This window comes from Somniosus microcephalus, chromosome 1 (genome assembly GCF_052327205.1).
Source record: "Somniosus microcephalus isolate GS21.2 chromosome 1, FLI_Smic_1.0, whole genome shotgun sequence".
Lineage (NCBI taxonomy): Eukaryota > Metazoa > Chordata > Chondrichthyes > Squaliformes > Somniosidae > Somniosus > Somniosus microcephalus.
This window is the reverse complement of record NC_140987.1, coordinates 437,228,523-437,246,505: the sequence shown is the minus strand read 5'-3', so window position 1 is coordinate 437,246,505 and position 17,983 is coordinate 437,228,523. Positions and strand designations below refer to the sequence as shown.

The following is a 17,983-nucleotide window of genomic DNA, read 5'->3' as shown; positions in this document are numbered from 1 at the left end:
TCCCCCAGCCACTGTTTCCACATTTCCTGTTTTTCTCCTAGCTATAATCTATCCTTGATTCTGTACTTGCCAACTGCATTTGTGGAACATCAGCCAGTATTTGGTATGCACCATTTTTGCTTTCAAAGTTACTTGAGATAAAGTTGAAGAGTTCAACCTCTACCTTGGTTTTGATGTTTTTGTATTGAATAAATTCAAAATGACTTTAATTGGGGACTTTCACCTGCAGTTGATTTTTTAATCAATACATAAAAGTGCGGGACGGGTGGGCTTACAAACCGCAGGTTCTGGCATGCTCTGTCAATTGCTACTCCTATCCCAGCCAGGGTAGTTGTCGAAGCTTTACGATTGGCCCTGGGTTGAGGAGAGGAACATTGGCTATGGTTCCTACTCCGAATAACTAGTCACCGACTCCAACTGGAATTCGGTGTATGCCGATGTTACACGAGATCAGGATTGCTCTGGGCTAATCCCCTCCTCATGGTAGAATGACTCTTCAACACTCATTGTGGAGACTTGCACATGAAGAATGGCTGTGTGAAGAGGCACAGAGGGCCACTGGTGCCTGTGGAACTGTCGGGCACTCGTGACTCAATTCCTTCTGGCGGGAAGATGAGGGGTAAAAATTGGCAGAAAAAGGAGGAAGGAGAAGAAAAGTGATATATGTTGGAAGTGCCCCCAACTGCCCGAGCTCAGGGTTTCAGAGCTTGAGGGGCGGCTGGCGTCACTACAGTGCATACGGAAACTTAACTGGACCAGCCAAATAAATACAGTGGCTACAAGAGCAGGTCAGAGGCTGGGTATTCTGTGGCGAGTGTCTCACCTCCTGACTCCCCAAAGCCTTTCTACCACCCACCAGGCACAAGTAAGGAGTGTGATGGAATACTCTCCACTTGCCTGGATGAGTGCAGCTCCAACAACACTCAAGAAGCTTGACACCATCCAGGACAAAGCAGCCCGCTTGATTCGCACCCCCCCCCCCCCACCACCTTAAATATTCACTCCCTCCACCACCAGCGTACCGTGGCTGCAGTGTGTACCATCTACAAGATGCACTGCAGCAACTCGCCAAGGCTTCTTCGGCAGCACCTCCCAAACCCGCGACTTCTTCCACCTAGAAAGACAAGGGCAGCAGGCGCATGGGGACACCACCACCTCCAAGTTCCCCTCCAAGTCAGACATCATCCTGACTTAGAAGTATATCGCCGATCCTTCATCGTCGCTGGGTCAAAATCCTGGAACTCCCTCCCTAACAGCGCTGTGGGAGTACCTTCACCACATGGACTGCAGCGGTTCAAGAAGGTGGCTCACCACCACCTTCTCGAGGGCAATTAGGGATGGGCAATAAATGCCAGCGACGCCCACATCCCATAAAAACGAATTTTAAAAAATGCTGAGAGCTTTGTGGATAGCACGTTTCAGGAGGTGGTCACCCCACAGCTGCAGAGAGTTCAGGCGGAGAGGAAGTGGGTGAGCACCAGGCAGACTAGGAGGAACAGGCAGGCAGTACTAGACTCCCCTGGGAGTGTGGTATGCACAAACTGGTAGTCAGGGGAGTGCAGTCAGAAGCAAATCCACGGCACTGGGGGAGACTCAGCTGCACAGCGGGGGGGGGGAAACAAGAAAGTGTAGGAATACAGTTGTTATAAGGGATGAGATAGTCAGGGGTAGACAGTCATTTTCGTAATTGCAGACACGCGTCTTGAACAGTGTGTTGCCTCCCTGGTGCCAGGGTAAAGGACATTCTGCAAGGGGAAGGGAAGCAGCCAGAAGTCACAGTCCATGTTGGAACCAATGACATAGGTAGGAAAAGGGCTGAGATCCTACAGGCAGAGTTTCAGGAGCTAGGAAATAGATTAAAGAACAGGGTCTCAAAAGGTGGTAATCACTGGTTTACCCCCAGTGCTACATGCTAATCAGTACAGAAACAGAAAGATAGTGCAGATGAATGCATGAGTGGGGTGGGTGGCGGCAAGGAAGAAAAATTCACAATGCAGCATGTATTTGACAAGTATTGTACCCAAAGCTGGCAAAATATCTGGACTCTGCTGTCCAATGGGGGAAGTATTATTGAGGAGCCTTCATGATCACCTGAAATTAGAGGCTGGAGTTGTTTTTCTAACAATCATGTAGAAACGTGCAACAAAAACTGAGCTGAAGGTTTGGCTGAGATAGCGAAGAACGTCTGCAAATCGCAACAAAAGAAAAGGATTTATTTAAGACTAATTTTCTCTGATTAAAATCTAGTTTTACAAAAAAAAAATCACTTCATTTTTTCCCCCTTCATTATATCACCTCTAGTGAAACGATCTCAGAGTCAGTCACTACGTAGTGAATATCATGTCATAGTTTTCAGTACTGTGCATGGCAGTGCTAAAGTCTTCGAAACGGCCCATCGCACTTCTGTGGCTGACAGCTCTTCAACTGGAGTTATCTACTCTAATTCTACTTCTATGCCCTTTCCCAGTATTCTTTTATGTACTTCCTTTGCATCTGCCTAGCCAGTTCCTTTTTAAATGATGGTTAGGATTTTCGGACTGTATTACAGGGGCGGACTGACTCCCCCTAAAAGGGCGTGGGATCCTTTGGGGTTTTCATGGACATAAAGGAGCACCGATAATATGGAACCATCTGCCCGATCTCCCGTATGGAGCAGTCTGCCTCTGACGTGTTAGATATTTTTCTCATGCTCAGTGTCAACATCACTCCTGTAAGTGAATCCTTGCTCCTTCCGGACAGAAGTGTGACCTTATACACACACACTATCTGGTGATGTAGGGTTGCCCAGGCTTGAAGGGAAACTCTGCAAATTGCTCGCTGAAAAATGACAAAAATCCCCTCTTGATCTCTCGGTTCTTCGGAAACCAGAAGCATGGTCACACCATCGGAGTGTGTGTGACTTATACTATAATCTATGAATCGGGTTACTGAAGATAAAAACACTAGCAACAGATCAATGCCGCCGAGGTCTCTCGAATACAGAAAGTTTACATCTCCTTGGACACGTAAATAAAAAGACACAACTCTCCTAATACTGAATCTGGACCGGCGTCCACAACACAAAAAGGACTTTTACTGAAAGTTGAACCCACCCTCATGGAGCCTCCGCACGCCAGCCCTCCCCCTCCGCATGCACCCCCCCCCCCCCCTCCACAGGGGCTGTAGTACAGTACCACTGGAAGAAGTGATCAATGGGGAGAAGATCATCATACCCAGATTAGGCAACTGGTCTATGCCAGTGTTAACGCTCCACACGAGCCTCCTCCCACCCCTCTTCACCTCACCCTATCAGCATATCTTTCTATTCCTTTCTCCTACATGTGTTTATCTAGCTTCCCCTTAAGTGCATCCATCTAATTTGCCTCAACTACTCCTTGTGGTAGCGAGTTCAACATTCTTACCACTCTCTGGGTAAATAAGTTTCTCCTGAATTCCCTATTGGATTTATTAGTGACTACAGGTACACTATCCCTTATCCGAAAGCCTTGGGACCAGCTGAGTTTCGGTTTTTGGAATTTTTCGGATTTCAGAAGGTATTATTATAAGACTGGGAAATTTGTATTTAATATAAATTTTAAAAGTTCAGGCTACCTCTTGCGACTGTTCCGTGTCTCATTCCCCTTCCTGCTTCTCTGGAAAGCCGGATATTGGCTGACTCCTACTAAGCTGGCCCGCAAATCAGGTCGGGGGTCGGGTGGGGGGGGGAGAAAAGAATATCGGACGGGCCGCGGTTCAGGTCGGGGGAGGGGGTTCGGGGTCGGGGGTCGGGGGGGGAAAAGAATATCGGACGGGCCGCGGTTCGGGTCGGGGGGGTCGGGTCGGGTGGCGGGGGGGGGGGGGGGAGAAAAGAATATCGGACGGGCCGTGGTTCGGGTCGGGTTGGGTGGGGGGAGAAAAAAATATCGGACGGGTCGGGGGTCGGGTGAGGGGGGAGAAAAGAATATCGGACGGGCTGCGGTTCAGTTCGGGTCGGGTCGGGGGGAGAAAAGAATATCGGATGGGCTGCTGCAGCTATCGGACAGGCCGCTGTATTGTTGGGTTCACTCTCCCGGTACCTCCTTCACACTGCCCGGCTCGGCCTGCAATCTCCTACCCAGGAGGGAACTCTGTGACCCTCTGCCCTGCTCAGCGTAAGTCGTGCGCCACGCTGGTCATGTCGTGCGCACGACTTACGCTGAACGAAAAAACTTTCGGTTTTTAGAGGTTTTCGGTTTTTGGAAGTTCGGATAAAGGATAGTCTACCTGTATCTTATATTTAAGGCCCCTAGTTTATGAATCCCCTACATGTGGAAACATCTTATCTATGTCTACCCTATCAAATCCCTTCATCATTTTAAAGACCTCAGCTCGAAGGTTACCTCTCAGCCTTCTCCTAGAGTCAGGTAAACAATATTAAGTGATTCTGTCACTTACAGGGACTTGCCTTGTCAAATCAGCAGTGACTTATTTGCCTCTAAATAAGTCACTGCTAATAACTAGACAGTATCCTCTTCAACATGGAGAAGACAAGTCAGCATAGATGCACACAGAGAACTGAGAGATTCTCTCTTATCATGCAGCGAGCAAATTAAAGTGTCTATCAAAATCTCCTAATAGATATCCTTGAGATTCAGAAGTGTAACAGATCTCCCTATCCGTCACAACTTTATCATCTCTGCCTCAATAGATACTTGTGGTAAAACAGTCCATTTTAATGGCCTCTGTGAGTTTTATTCTAAATACCCCATTCATAGCGATAATCCGGAGGTCATGCTCTCCCTCCCCCTCATTACGGATTCGCCAGCCAGCAGAAGCAAACTTTCATGGCTTACCTTTTGATTACTCACCCTCTTTTTAAAAAAAAACTCCGAATTTCAAAAAAGCCACAATTGTTTGAGCTTTTCTCGGTAACTGTAACCTCTCATTCTTGGTATGATCCTAGTGAATCGGCACCAACGACTCCGATATCCTTTGCTAACAGGGTGTCTAGAACTGTGCAAAATACTCAACTGTGGCCTAATGGTTGTCTTGTACAAATTCTACATTACATCCTTGCTTTGAATTCAATGCCCTATATACAAGGACAATCCCCCAAAAAATCTGTTACAAAGGTGATGCATATGTAACCGGATTACATTTGTCAAGGGTGTCATCCAAGACCTGGAATTAACCCTGCTTTACTAAAGTACACCTCTACGATGTGTAAGTGGCATACTGAAGGACATTCCTGGGATGTGTAAATGCTCTCCTAGAGTAGTCTCCTATGATGTACTAAGAGTACAACTGAAATCTAGGATACATTGCACCAACTACAGATCACCTAAATAATAAAAGCTGAAAATATTTCAGGGATCCATTCATAGTGCAGTCTAACTCAATCCTAAACATGGCATTTAAAATACATAAAGGGGAAAAATTTGGTAGCGCCCTGAAAAAATTAGCGCCCCACACGCCCGAAATTCACCGGTAACGCCCCAAGAGGGAGGCGGGGCGCTACTGGAAGCCTTCCTTATTAAAGGGGAGGGACCGAGCACAGCGTGACCCGGGGCCCAGCTGGGCCACCAGGGATCAGAGTGCTGGCAAAAGAGCCCGGCACTCGAGAGAAGTGCCGGGCTCACGGCGCGCAGAGGAGGCCGGGGATGGCAATGGGGGCAGGTGCTGGCAGGCAGCCAGCAACAAAAATGGCCGCCTGGCACCTTCCCTTTAATTAGCGCCGCCCCGGCCACAGGCGGGCCCCCTTGACCCCGTCGGACATAGTGTCCGGCGGTAAGTCAGGGGTGCTACCGAAGATTGCGGTCGGGGCGCGAGCGGGGCTCTGCGCATGCGATGACGTCATCGGCGGCAGCGCAGCGCCGTGGGGTGCTAATGGTTACCGCCGCTGCTAACTTCCTGCTGAATTTCGTGGGAGGTGTTGGTGGTGCCACGCCCGGGCGCTACTTGCTTTGCGCCCTCTTAGGGCGCTAATGGGAGGCGCAAATCAACCGAATTTTTAGGCCTTACATTTCAAGACCTATCCCCCGCAACAACATCCTTTTCTATTTGCAGGTTGTACATCTGAGGACACGACGCACATTTTGGCTGCCACTCTGGACTTGAGCACATTGCTCTATCGCCTTTTCATTTCTTCCCTCTCGGGTACTTTGCTCCCTAATCCCTACCCCAACCCATCATTACTCCTCTACCTTTCTGCTCTCTGGTCACTGTCCCAGGCTTGAATCCCCCGTGAATAAGCCCATAATGCCTACCCCAACTGTACCTCTCTTAGCATTCTTTGAAGGGCCCATCAAGACACCAGTCACTGCCTCCTTATGAGCAGCAACCCCCAAGTGTCCCGTTCCCTTCTCTCACCCACCTTGCCACCCAGCGGGTCACCTCCTACCCAATCTTACCTCAATTTTTTTTTGGCTCCTTTAACGGGCTGCGTGGCACATTCAAATTTCCGCGCATACGCGGTTTTTCCATTTAAAAGCCGGTGAGCCGGCTGCGCGGGACCTCCAGACCGCTGTGCAGCTTAAGAGCATCATTGCTCCTACCTGTATTGCTCCCCCCAACCCACCAGTGCCCTCGTGGACTCTACAAGCGGATTAACAATCACCATCTCCCTCCACATTGTTCACATGTCTGTTCACACATGCCAAAAAGATCACAGAATGATACAGCACAGAAGGAGGCCATTCGGCCCATCCTGTCCTTGCCATCCTCGGCCTTATTATGAATTACTGAATTGACATCATGGCTTTGACTGAAATCTGGTTCACGGGTGGCAACACTTTTCCTCTTACTGAAGCCTCAATGCCTAGCTATACGTTCCATCACCTGCCCCGCCCAAACCACCATGGTCGTGGTGTAGCGCTCATTACCAAAGCACAACTTGGTGTCTCCCCCTTCTCTTTTGGTATTCTCCTCCTTCAAACACCTCACCTTGTTCCATCCTTTTCACCTCTTTAAAATCCTCATTGGCTTTGGCTTTCCCAAGACCCACCCTGAGATTTACGCCAAGGTACCTTCCATCCTTTCGTTGCTGCACCTCCGTACTGAGCAACCTCTCAATTTCAACCTCCATCTTAGCTCCACTTACCCATTTACCTTTAAATTCACTGCCCTCCCTAAACCTCTCCCTCCACATCAACTCTTCGATGCATATTCAGGAGCATTTCCTTGACCTTGTCATCTCCCATAGCCTCTCTACTTCCATAGTCTTGCTTAAAGACAAGCCCATCTCTGACCACTTCTTGTATCCCTCACCACCCACATTCCCGCAACCCTTTCCAACCACTCTTCCTTATGTGTACAGCCCAGGAAAAACTTCCAAGACACTTCCAACTACACTTTCAAATTTCCTAATCTTCAGCTCCTCTATTCACCACGATCCTTCTGCAGCCCCAATCTGCTCAAACACTCCCTCTCCTTTGAAGCTTTTGTCCCCAGCAAAACCTTTACTCTCTCCCACCCTTTCTTTCCCCCAGGTGTGACCCCACATCTTCGCTCCAAGTTCAAGGGGCGCAGACTTGAGTGTGTCTGGCACACTGGTTTTGCCATCCATCACCAGATCTGGCTGAACCACATCAAGCGCCATCAGGCCTCACACTCCTCTGCCAAAACCACCAATTACTAGGAACATTATGCACAGCACAAACTAAACCATCGGCTTAAACCCCTCTTCCTTGCTCCCTCCACCCTCACTGCCAACAACAGGTGTGGGGAGCTTATGGACTTCTTTGTCACTAATATTTGAGATCATCTGTTCAGCTGCGTCCCCTAGCCCACAAGGCCAAAGGGCTGGATTTTCTCAATGGGAAGCTTTTGGAGGCGAGACTGCTGCTTGCCGGCTTTCAATCCCGCCTCCATTAGCTTCTGGCCAACCAGCGGGATTTTCCCCTGATTGACCTCGTTAAGCCCGACCAGCGGGCTCAGCAGGCCAATTAGGGGGAAGTCAGTGACAGAGTACGTCAACGTATGACGTGCCATCTGTCAAGATTTTTTGAAAGAAGAAATGTCAGCGTTTGACAGCTCTGTGAAGCTGTCAAACACTGACATTCTGTGTAGTTTGATGAGTCCTTGTGTTCAGGACTCATCAAACCTTTCAACTTTGCAGAAATCACCTGGCTGTTGGTTCGGAGGATCCAACAGCCAGTCTGTGAAATCTACAATGGAGATGTCGAGACTCCGGCTCCACAGCGGCTGAAGGCTGTAGGCAGAAACAAAGGTAAGTGAACATTTTCTAACACTTTACACTCACCTCACATACTTACCACTCCACACTTGCACCCATCACTCACCTCTACATCTTTCAGACCCCTCCGACCCCCGCAGACCTCCTACTCGTCTCCTACACCCTGGCGGGGTTCCCAGAGGTCGGGAAGCCCGCACTTCAGATGGAAAAATGGGGATAATCCTATTTTCTGCCCGTTAACCACCTGTTAACAGGCAGTTAATAGTATTTAATCCCTTTCCCACCGCAAGGAGATGGAACCCAGGGCAGGACGGCTTCCTGCCTCCTGGCAAGAGGGCACGGAGGCGGGTACCGGCAGTCCCGCCTCCATACCCGCCTCCTCCGGGCTGACAAAATCCAGCCCAAAATCTTCCAAGGCTCCCCCCAGCCAACTCTGAACACACGTCTTTCGCTACCATCTCCCTCATACCCTCCCCAAACTCACCCTGTTCATGAGACCCATCTCCTGCTCCCTCGACCCCATTCCCACTAAACTGCTGACCACCCAACTTCCCTTCCTGGCTCCCCATGTCAGCTGACATTGTAAATAGTTCCCTCTCCTCAGGTAATGTCCAATTCCCTTTCAAAACATCATCATCACCACCTTCCCAAATAAACCATCCTTGACTACAAACTGTGGCCCCATCTCCAACTCCTGTTCCTCTCCAACGTCCTTCAACATGTTGTCGCTTCCCAAATCTGTGCCCATCTTTCCTGCAACTCTATATCTGAATTTCTCCCATCAGTTTTCCACCCCTGACACGGCACCAAAACTGCCCTAACTAAAGTCACAAACTACAGTATATCCTTTGTGACCGCAGTGCATTGTCCCTCTTTGTGCTCCTCAACCTCTATGCAGCCTTTGACATAGGTCGACCACATCATCCTCCTCCAACACCTTCCCTCTGTTGTTCTGCTCAGTGGACCTGCTTGGTTCCACTCCTGCCTATCGGATTGTAGCCCGAGCATTTTTAGCAATAGCTTCATTTAAGGAGCTGGCTTTACCTGTAACTAATTATAAACTTTGAAGAAAAACAGCTTTGTGAAGTGAGCAGAACAGTTGTGTGTTTAATGTTGAGAGTGTGGAATGCCCATCGAAAGAAACACACACACGGGTCTTTTTCCGAGTGGCAGGCAGTGACTAGTGGGGTACCGCAGGGATCGGTCCTTGGACCCCAGCTATTCACAATATATATTAATGATCTAGACAAGGGAACTAGATGTAATATCTCCAAGTTTGCAGACGACACAAAGCTGGGTGGGTGTGTGTGCTGTGAGGAGGATGCCGAGAAACTCCAGGATGATTTGGACAGGTTGGGTGATTGGGCAGAAGCATGGCAGATGCAATATAACGTGGATAAATGTGAGGTTATCCACTTTGATGGCAAAAACAGGAAGGCAGATTATTATCTGAATGGCAATAGATTGGGAGAAGGGGAAGTGCAACGAGACCTGGGTGTCCTTGTGCACCAGTCGCTGAAGGTAAGCATGCAGGTGCAGCAGGCGGTTAAGAAGGCAAATGGTATGTTGGCCTTCGTAGCGAGAGGGTTTGAGTACAGGAACAAGGATGTCTTGCTGCAGTTGTACAGGGCTTTGGTGAAACCACATGTTGAGTATTGTGTGCAGTTTTGGTCGCCTTATCTGAGGAAGGATGTCCTTGCCATGGAAGGAGTTCAGCAAAGATTCACCAGACTGATACCTGGGATGGCAGGAATATGACGTATGAGGAGAGATTGGGTCGATTGGGCTTATACTCGCTGGAGTTTAGAAGAATGAGAGGGGATCTCATTGAAACTTATAAAATTCTATCAGGGCTGGACATACTAGATGCAGGAAGGATGTTCCCAATGGTCGGGGAGTCCAGAACCAGGGGTCACAGTCTAAGGATAAGGGGTAAGCCATTTAGGACAGAGATGAGGCGGAATTTCTTCACCCAGAGAGTGGTGAACCTGTGGAATTCTCTACTACAAAAGGCTGTAGAGGCCAATTCATTAATATATTCAAGAAGGAGTTGGATATATTTCTTAAGGCTAAAGGGATCAAGGGGTATGGGGAGAAAGCAAGGACCGGGTACTGAATTTGGATGATCAGCCATGATCGCATTGAATGGAGGAGCAGGCTCGAGGGGCCGAATGGCCTACTCCTGCTCCTATCTTCTATCTTTCTATGTTTCTATGTTACTTCCTAGCATGTAGCATCTACCCAAATAGTTTTCTTGATATTTCTGTTTAAAACAAAACTAAAAAAAAAACTCAGTGGATAAATAGATAATCTGCTGCATAACTGAGCCATATAGATCAAGAAGGTCTCATGTTTAATCCTTGGTCTGAGATGGGGTAACAGAACTTAGTCACAACTGGCCTCAGCCGTTTATCAGACTCAGTGGTGATGGGGGGGCGGGGGGGGCGGAGATGGAGAAGAGAGAGAGAAATAAAAACCATCAGCCAATGCTGATCATCGGCCAGGTGAGAACAGGGTCAGGTTTGCGGTCATGACCCCAGTGATTAAAATGGCCCAATTCCATCCCCGTACCAACTGTCCTTTCCAGCTGCCAACCACGATTACCGTCCAAGCACCCACATAAAGACTAAGCACTTGGGTGAGGTACTGCCTCCCGGGGCAATGCACTCCAGGATAAGACATTGCCGGCGGATGATGACAGGGGAGGGGAGGAAGTTCAAAAGAAGCAAGGGGAGAAACAAAAAGAAAGGAATTGCATAAGAAACGAGTAAAGGCCATTCTGTCCATCGAACCTACACAATTATCACTGCTGTAGACTCTTCCTAACCTATCTAATTGTTTGAGGGAGACACTTTAGTCCAAATAGAACATAATTTTTTTTTAAAAAGGGAAGAATACTGATCTGTAAAATTTCTCCTCGACCTTCTCCCCAGATCTCCCCTCCTGGATAATCTTGAAAATTCCAGAATATAAGAGACAGGTTGCATTCCACACACAACATGCCTGGAAATTCCAGCAGAGCTTTCTGTGGGATCACTCTCTCACTTCCTAATTCCCAATTATTACAGAATCAACAGATGTCTGACAGCACGTTGCGGGGGAGGGAGGGAGGGATGGGAGAAGAGAGAAGGAAATACGGCCATTGTCAAGCAGTCCTGTGGGAACAGCAGTGTAGTGGTTATGGTACTAGCCTACCAACCCAGAGGGCGCGAGTTGGAATCTCACCATGGCAAGTCACATTGAGATATAGGGGGGAAAATTCAGTATCGCCCCGTTTGGGGCGCCATTATCGGCCATGCGCAAAGTTTAGCGCCTGGCGCTAATTATCGCCTCCGACAGCAAACTTGGCTTTTATCGCCCCTGGAGGTGATTGGAGCACTAAATCAGGCGCTTCACACCTGTCTTAAGGTGCAAAGGCCGAGGAGCGAGGCGCTACCTCAGAGCGCTATCGAAGCAAGGAAGGACAAATCAAAATGAACCTGCAAAGTGCTGCTCAGTACTCAAAACTCCTTCACACAGCGTTGAATCTCTCCAGAAGTCTCTCTCTCTCTCAGACTGCGTGGTGCAAAAATGTCACCGACAAAAAAAGGCAGGAAGCGGTCGCCTTTAAATAGCGCTCCCCTAGTCCCTTTCTGACAGCAAAACGCTCCCCTCAACCTGTCGTTGCTAGCGGCAGGCGGTAAGGCAGGGGGCGCCACTCAATATCCGGTCCGGGGCGCTAACGGGGCATTGCGCACTCGACTGACGTCACAATCTGCCGGCGCAGGAGATCGTGGCGGTAGTGTTTAGCGCCGCCGCAAAATGTCTAGTTAATTTCGCGAGCGGCGCAAACATCGCCGCGCCCAGGCGCTAGTTGCTTTGCGCCCCATTAGCGCCCTCTTAAGGTGCTAACGGGAGGCGCAAACAACTGAATTTTTCCCCCATAGTCCTAGATCACATGGACCAGAAAGGGCCCAGGTTAGTCTTCCAGTCCAATCATGGAATTGGATGGCAGGGGCACTTGTAATTGGCCTGTGTGCTCCCGACCTTGGGAGGGGAACGATCATCCTGCTTGATTACTCTCCAGAGCTACTGCCACAAAGTCAATGTGTGTGAGTGTTAGGTTAGGTTTTGCATATGTCTGCCAGCACTCCCTGTTCAAGCTGACAAAGGCGGCCATTTGGGGAAAGTACCAGAGGGATTGCTGCTGTACCAGCACATCACTGGCTTCAGTAACATAGGGGAGGCAAAGGGGGAAAACTTTAAAAAAAAAATGAAGATGAACAAGTGCTGCCTGGGGTGACTCATCCGCCAATTATCTCTCCCTCCCTCACTGTGGGGAAGTGCCCAGCCTCTGCACAGTCCTTGTAGGGAATCATCGTACCTCCCCACAAATAAAAAAGAAAAGAAAGACTTGCATTTATATAGCGCCTTTCACGACCACCGGATGTCTCAAAGCGCTTTACAGCCAGTTAAGTACTTTTGAAGTGTAGTCACTGTTGTAATGTGGGAAATGCGACAGCCAATTTGCGCACAGCAAGCTCCCACAAACAGCAGTGTGATAATGACCAGATAATCTGTTTGTTTTATGTGGATTGAGGGCTAAATATTGACCAGGACACCGGGTAGAACTCCCCTCCTCTTCTTCAAAATAGTGCCACGGGATCTTTTACATCCACCTGAGAGGGCAGACGGGGCCTCGGTTTAACGTCTCATCCGAAAGACATTGCAGCACTCCCTCAGCACTGCCCTGGAGTGTCAGCCTAGCTTTATGTGCTACAAGTCCCTGGAGTGGGATTTGAACCCACAACCTGCTCACTCAGAGGCGAGTGTGCTACCCCCTGAGCCACTGGCTGACACTAAGGAATAAAACCAAAGAAATAGGAATAAAAGGGGTCTGTATACACGATCGAGAATTTCCAGGTTTGTTATGTTTGAGCCACAGTAAAGAGCAACTTTGATCCACTCAGAAATGGCAACACAGTAACAATGCTGAGCCAGTACTGGCAAACATACCTCTGCATTATAATCATCTGAAGGGTATGGAGTACCACTGGAATAATACTGACATCTCCCCGCATGGAACGGTCTGATATCCTGCAGCAAAAAGGAAAAAAAGCATTACTATTTCACATTTTGTAGGGCAACTGGGATCTGCTTCACTCTCTGCACTTCAAACAGACAAGATTTTGAAGAGTGAATTTAAATCAACCACTTTTAACAATTGTATCAAAGCTTAAGACTTCTATTGAACCAGTTAGAAAGTCTAACCTTGAAGTGTGAAAGGTCTCTGCTGGGCAATAGGGCATTTTCCCACATGTGCCAACCGTTCATGGTTGGCGCGAAGACTTGGAATTCGGGGGCACTGACCCGCACCAAAAATCAGCACAGAGCGGGGTCCTCCAACCTCAGCGTTGCTCCGGGGCTCCTACCTCCCAATGTTGGCTAGGGCTGTGAGTGAATGAACACTGTCGCTTATGGTGGGTGGGAATTCTCACCAGATCTGGAAATTCCGCCCGCAACGTGCAGCAGCATTCATTTGTCTGGTGCAGAAGTGAAAACAGAAGGTAGGAGTGTCTTTTGGGAGGAGGGGGAGAAATGAGGAGAGAGCCAGCATTAACTGGGGTGGGGGAAGGAGAAGGAGGAAGAAGAATGCCAGCTTCAACTGGGTCTGACATCACGGTGGAGGGGGGGGGGGGGTCAGTTATCGGGGGCGGGGCGGGGGGTTGGGGGCAGCCGATCGCGGATGTCCGACCGCATGCAGCTAAGCTTGTTGGGCCTGGAGGAAACACGCCTGCTCCTCCTGGCCCACAAGCAGAGCAATAAAGGCATTACCTCGTGGTTCCGGCCCATCTTACATCCTTGCACCTGCCGGGATTGCTGAGGCCCGGGAATCCCGGCCTCCATAAGTTAAATATAAAAATGCTGTGAAAATGGAGGCACGCAACCTCCTTAAAAGCCTTTACTGACAGGCCCGCCTCCCGAGATCAGATAGGTCGCTCTCCCCCCGACCCGCCTCCCGAGATCAGATAGGTCGCTCTCCCCCCGACCCGCCTCCCGAGAGCAGATAGGTCGCTCTCCTCCCGACCCGCCTCCCGAGAGCGGATAGGTCGCTATCCCCCCGACCCGCCTCCCGAGAGCAGATAGGTCGCTCTCCCCCCGACCCGCTTCCCGAGAGCAGATAGGTCGCTCTCCCCCCAACCCGCCTCCCGAGAGCGGATAGGTCGCTCTCCCCCCAATCCGCCTCCCGAGAGCGGATAGGTCACTCTCCCCCCGACATGCCTCCCGAGAGTAGATAGGTCGCTCTCCACCTGACCCGCCTCCTGAGAGCGGATAGGTCGCTCTCCCCCGCAACCCGCTTCCTGAGAGCGGATATGTCGCTCTCCCCCCGACCCACCTCCCGAGAGCAGATAGGTCACTCTCCCCCCGACCCGCCTCCCGAGAGCGGATAGGTCACTCTCCCCCCGACCCGCCTCCCGAGAGCGGATAGGTCACTCTCCCCCCGACACGCCTCCCGAGAGCAGATAGGTCGCTCTCCCCCGGACCCGCCTCCCGAGAGCGGATAGGTCGCTCTCCCCCCGACCCGCCTCCCGAGAGCGGATAGGTCGCTCTCCCCCCGACGCGCCTCCCGAGAGCGGATAGGTCGCTCTCCCCCCGACCCGCCTCCCGAGAGCGGATAGGTCGCTCTCCCCCCGACCCGCCTCCCGAGAGCGGATAGGTCGCTCTCCCCCCGACCCGCCTCCCGAGAGCAGATAGGTCACTCTCCCCCCGACCCGTCTCCCGAGAGCGGATAGGTCGCTCTCCCCCTGACCCGCCTCCCGAGAGCGGATAGGTCACTCTCCCCCCGACCCGTCTCCCGAGAGCAGATAGGTCGCTCTCCCCCCGACCCGTCTCCCGAGAGCGGATAGGTCGCTCTCCCCCTGACCCGCCTCCCGAGAGCGGATAGGTCGCTCTCCCCCCGACCCGCCTCCCGAGAGCGGATAGGTCGCTCTCCCCCCGACCCGCCTCCCGAGAGCGGATAGGTCGCTCTCCCCCCGACCCGCCTCCCGAGAGCGGATAGGTCGCTCTCCCCCCGACCCGCCTCCCGAGAGCGGATAGGTCGCTCTCCCCCCAACCCGCCTCCCGAGAGCGGATAGGTCGCTCTCCCCCGACCCGCCTCCCGAGAGCGGATAGGTCGCTCTCCCCCCGACCCGTCTCCCGAGAGCGGATAGGTCGCTCTCCCCCCGACCCGTCTCCGCTAAAACTGGGAGTGGCCGAGTTGGAGGTGGGTTGGTGTTGGGTTTGAAGTTGTAACATTTTTTTGGTGAGAATTCCCACCCGGCCCTAACCCACCTGTCTTTGGGAAGTTAAAATTCTTCCCATTGTCTCGGAACTGGGACCATACAAGGAGAATGCTTCTGTGAAGTAAGGGTGGGGGTGGTGAGAGAGTCAGGGACATTACGGGGGGGGGGGGGGGGGGGCGGGGGTGGAAGAGTCAGGGACATTACGGGGGGAGTGAGGGACATTACGGGGGGAGTGAGGGACATTACGGGGGAAGTGAGGGACATTACGGGGGGAGTGAGGGACATTACGGGGGGAGTGAGGGACATTACGGGGGAAGTGAGGGACATTACGGGGGAAGTGAGGGACATTACGGGGGGGAGTGAGGGACATTACGGGGGGGAGTGAGGGACATTACGGGGGGGAGTGAGGGACATTACGGGGGGGAGTGAGGGACATTACGGGGGGAGTGAGGGACATTACGGGGGGAGTGAGGGACATTACGGGGGGAGTGAGGGACATTACGGGGGGAGTGAGGGACATTACGGGGGGAGTGAGGGACATTACGGGGGGAGTGAGGGACATTACGGGGGAAGTGAGGGACATTACGGGGGGAGTGAGGGACATTACGGGGGAAGTGAGGGACATTACGGGGGGGAGTGAGGGACATTACGGGGGGGAGTGAGGGACATTACGGGGGGAGTGAGGGACATTACGGGGGGAGTGAGGGACATTACGGGGGGAGTGAGGGACATTACGGGGGGAGTGAGGGACATTACGGGGGGAGTGAGGGACATTACGGGGGGAGTGAGGGACATTACGGGGGGAGTGAGGGACATTACGGGGGGAGTGAGGGACATTACGGGGGAAGTGAGGGACATTACGGGGGAAGTGAGGGACATTACGGGGGGAGTGAGGGACATTACGGGGGGAGTGAGGGACATTACGGGGGGAGTGAGGGACATTACGGGGGGAGTGAGGGACATTACGGGGGGAGTGAGGGACATTACGGGGGGAGTGAGGGACATTACAGGGGGAGTGAGGGACATTACGGGGGGAGTGAGGGACATTACGGGGGGAGTGAGGGACATTACGGGGGGAGTGAGGGACATTACGGGGGAGTGAGGGACATTACGGGGGGAGTGAGGGACATTACGGGGGGAGTGAGGGACATTACGGGGGGAGTGAGGGACATTACGGGGGGAGTGAGGGACATTACGGGGGAGTGAGGGACATTACGGGGGGAGTGAGGGACATTACGGGGGTGAAAGAAAGTAAAACTTGCATTTCTATAGCGCCTTTCACGACCACCGGATGTCTCAAAGCTCTTTACAGCCAATGAAGTACTTTTGGAGTGTAGTCACTGGTTGTAATGAAATCTGTTTGTTCTTGCCTGTATTCGTTTTGCACTCATGTATATTACCCTCCCCCACACGGTGTATAGTTTCACTTCCTCTTTCCTGACTAACCTGTATGACTCATTCCTGCGAGCCAGTCAGTGTGTTGAGATGTTAGCTCTGATCTTAGTGATTAAAAGCCAACTTGTTAAAGTCTATAACTTCTAGTTTTGTGGTTATTGAAGGCACATCAATTTTAATCACTAAAGAATACTAGGATGGATCGACTCCTAAAACCAGAGCGTCTGGACTTGGATCCACATTCTGCTGAAGCATCAAATCAATTTGGACACTGGCTCAAATGCTTCGAACTCTTCGCGAGGGCCTCATCCGCTAGCGAGGTAGATAAACTGAGTCTACTGACTACTCACGTTAATCATCGGATTTATTCGTTCATCCGGGACGCCACCTCTTACACGGAGGCCATCACTATCCTGAAGGCCCAATACCAGAGGCCAGTAAACGAAGTGTACGCCAGACATCTGCTGGCTACACGCAGGCAGCGACCTGAGGAATCAATGGACGATTTCTTACAGGGCCTAAAGGACTTGGTCCAGGACTGTAACTGCAAGGCCGTGACGGCCAATGTGTACTCTGACGAATTGGTCCGCGATTCCTTCATCACGGGCCTCAAATCGAATTATATCTGGCAGAGACTGCTGGAGAAGGAGGTCCAGGACTTAAAAAAGGCAGTGGCCACTGCGCGATCGCTGGACGTGGCCCAGAAAAACTCTGACTCTTATTCTTCCGGCCATGCGGCCCTCACCGCCTCGTGCGCGCCGAGCGGGCCGCCATCTTGGAATCAGCCATCTTCCCCATCCAGGTCTCAGACCAGCTCTACACCGCCGGAGTCCCCACACAGAAGTTCACCCAGGAGTCCTACTACAGCGGCAATGTCTCGAGGCCCGAAATGCTACTTCTGCGGCCAGGCCAAGCACCCCAGACAACGATGCCCAGCGAAGGACGCTACATGCTTCAAATGTAAGAAAAAGGGGCATTTTAGCAAAGTCTGCAGGGGGAATCCGATTTCCAACTCCGTCACCGCCTCGTGCGTGCCGTGCGGGCCGCCATCTTGGGATCCGCCATCTTTTCCCGACTCAACGGCCGCCCAGGGCCCAACAGTGGCTTCGATCACGGTGGATCAATCCAGGCCACACCCGTTGACAAAATCCATGATGGACATACAGGTAAACGG

General features: G+C 51.5%; 1 protein-coding gene across 1 annotated transcript in view; it reads right to left on the bottom strand.

The window, feature by feature from the left end:
* tmem255a (transmembrane protein 255A) overlaps nt 1-17,983 on the bottom strand; it is a 97,275-nt gene that overhangs the window by 36,282 nt on the left and 43,010 nt on the right. The window contains exon 5 of the mRNA XM_086000999.1: nt 13,148-13,228. Coding sequence (XP_085857125.1) covers nt 13,148-13,228 — 81 coding nt within the window. The remainder of the gene's footprint in view (nt 1-13,147; nt 13,229-17,983) is intronic.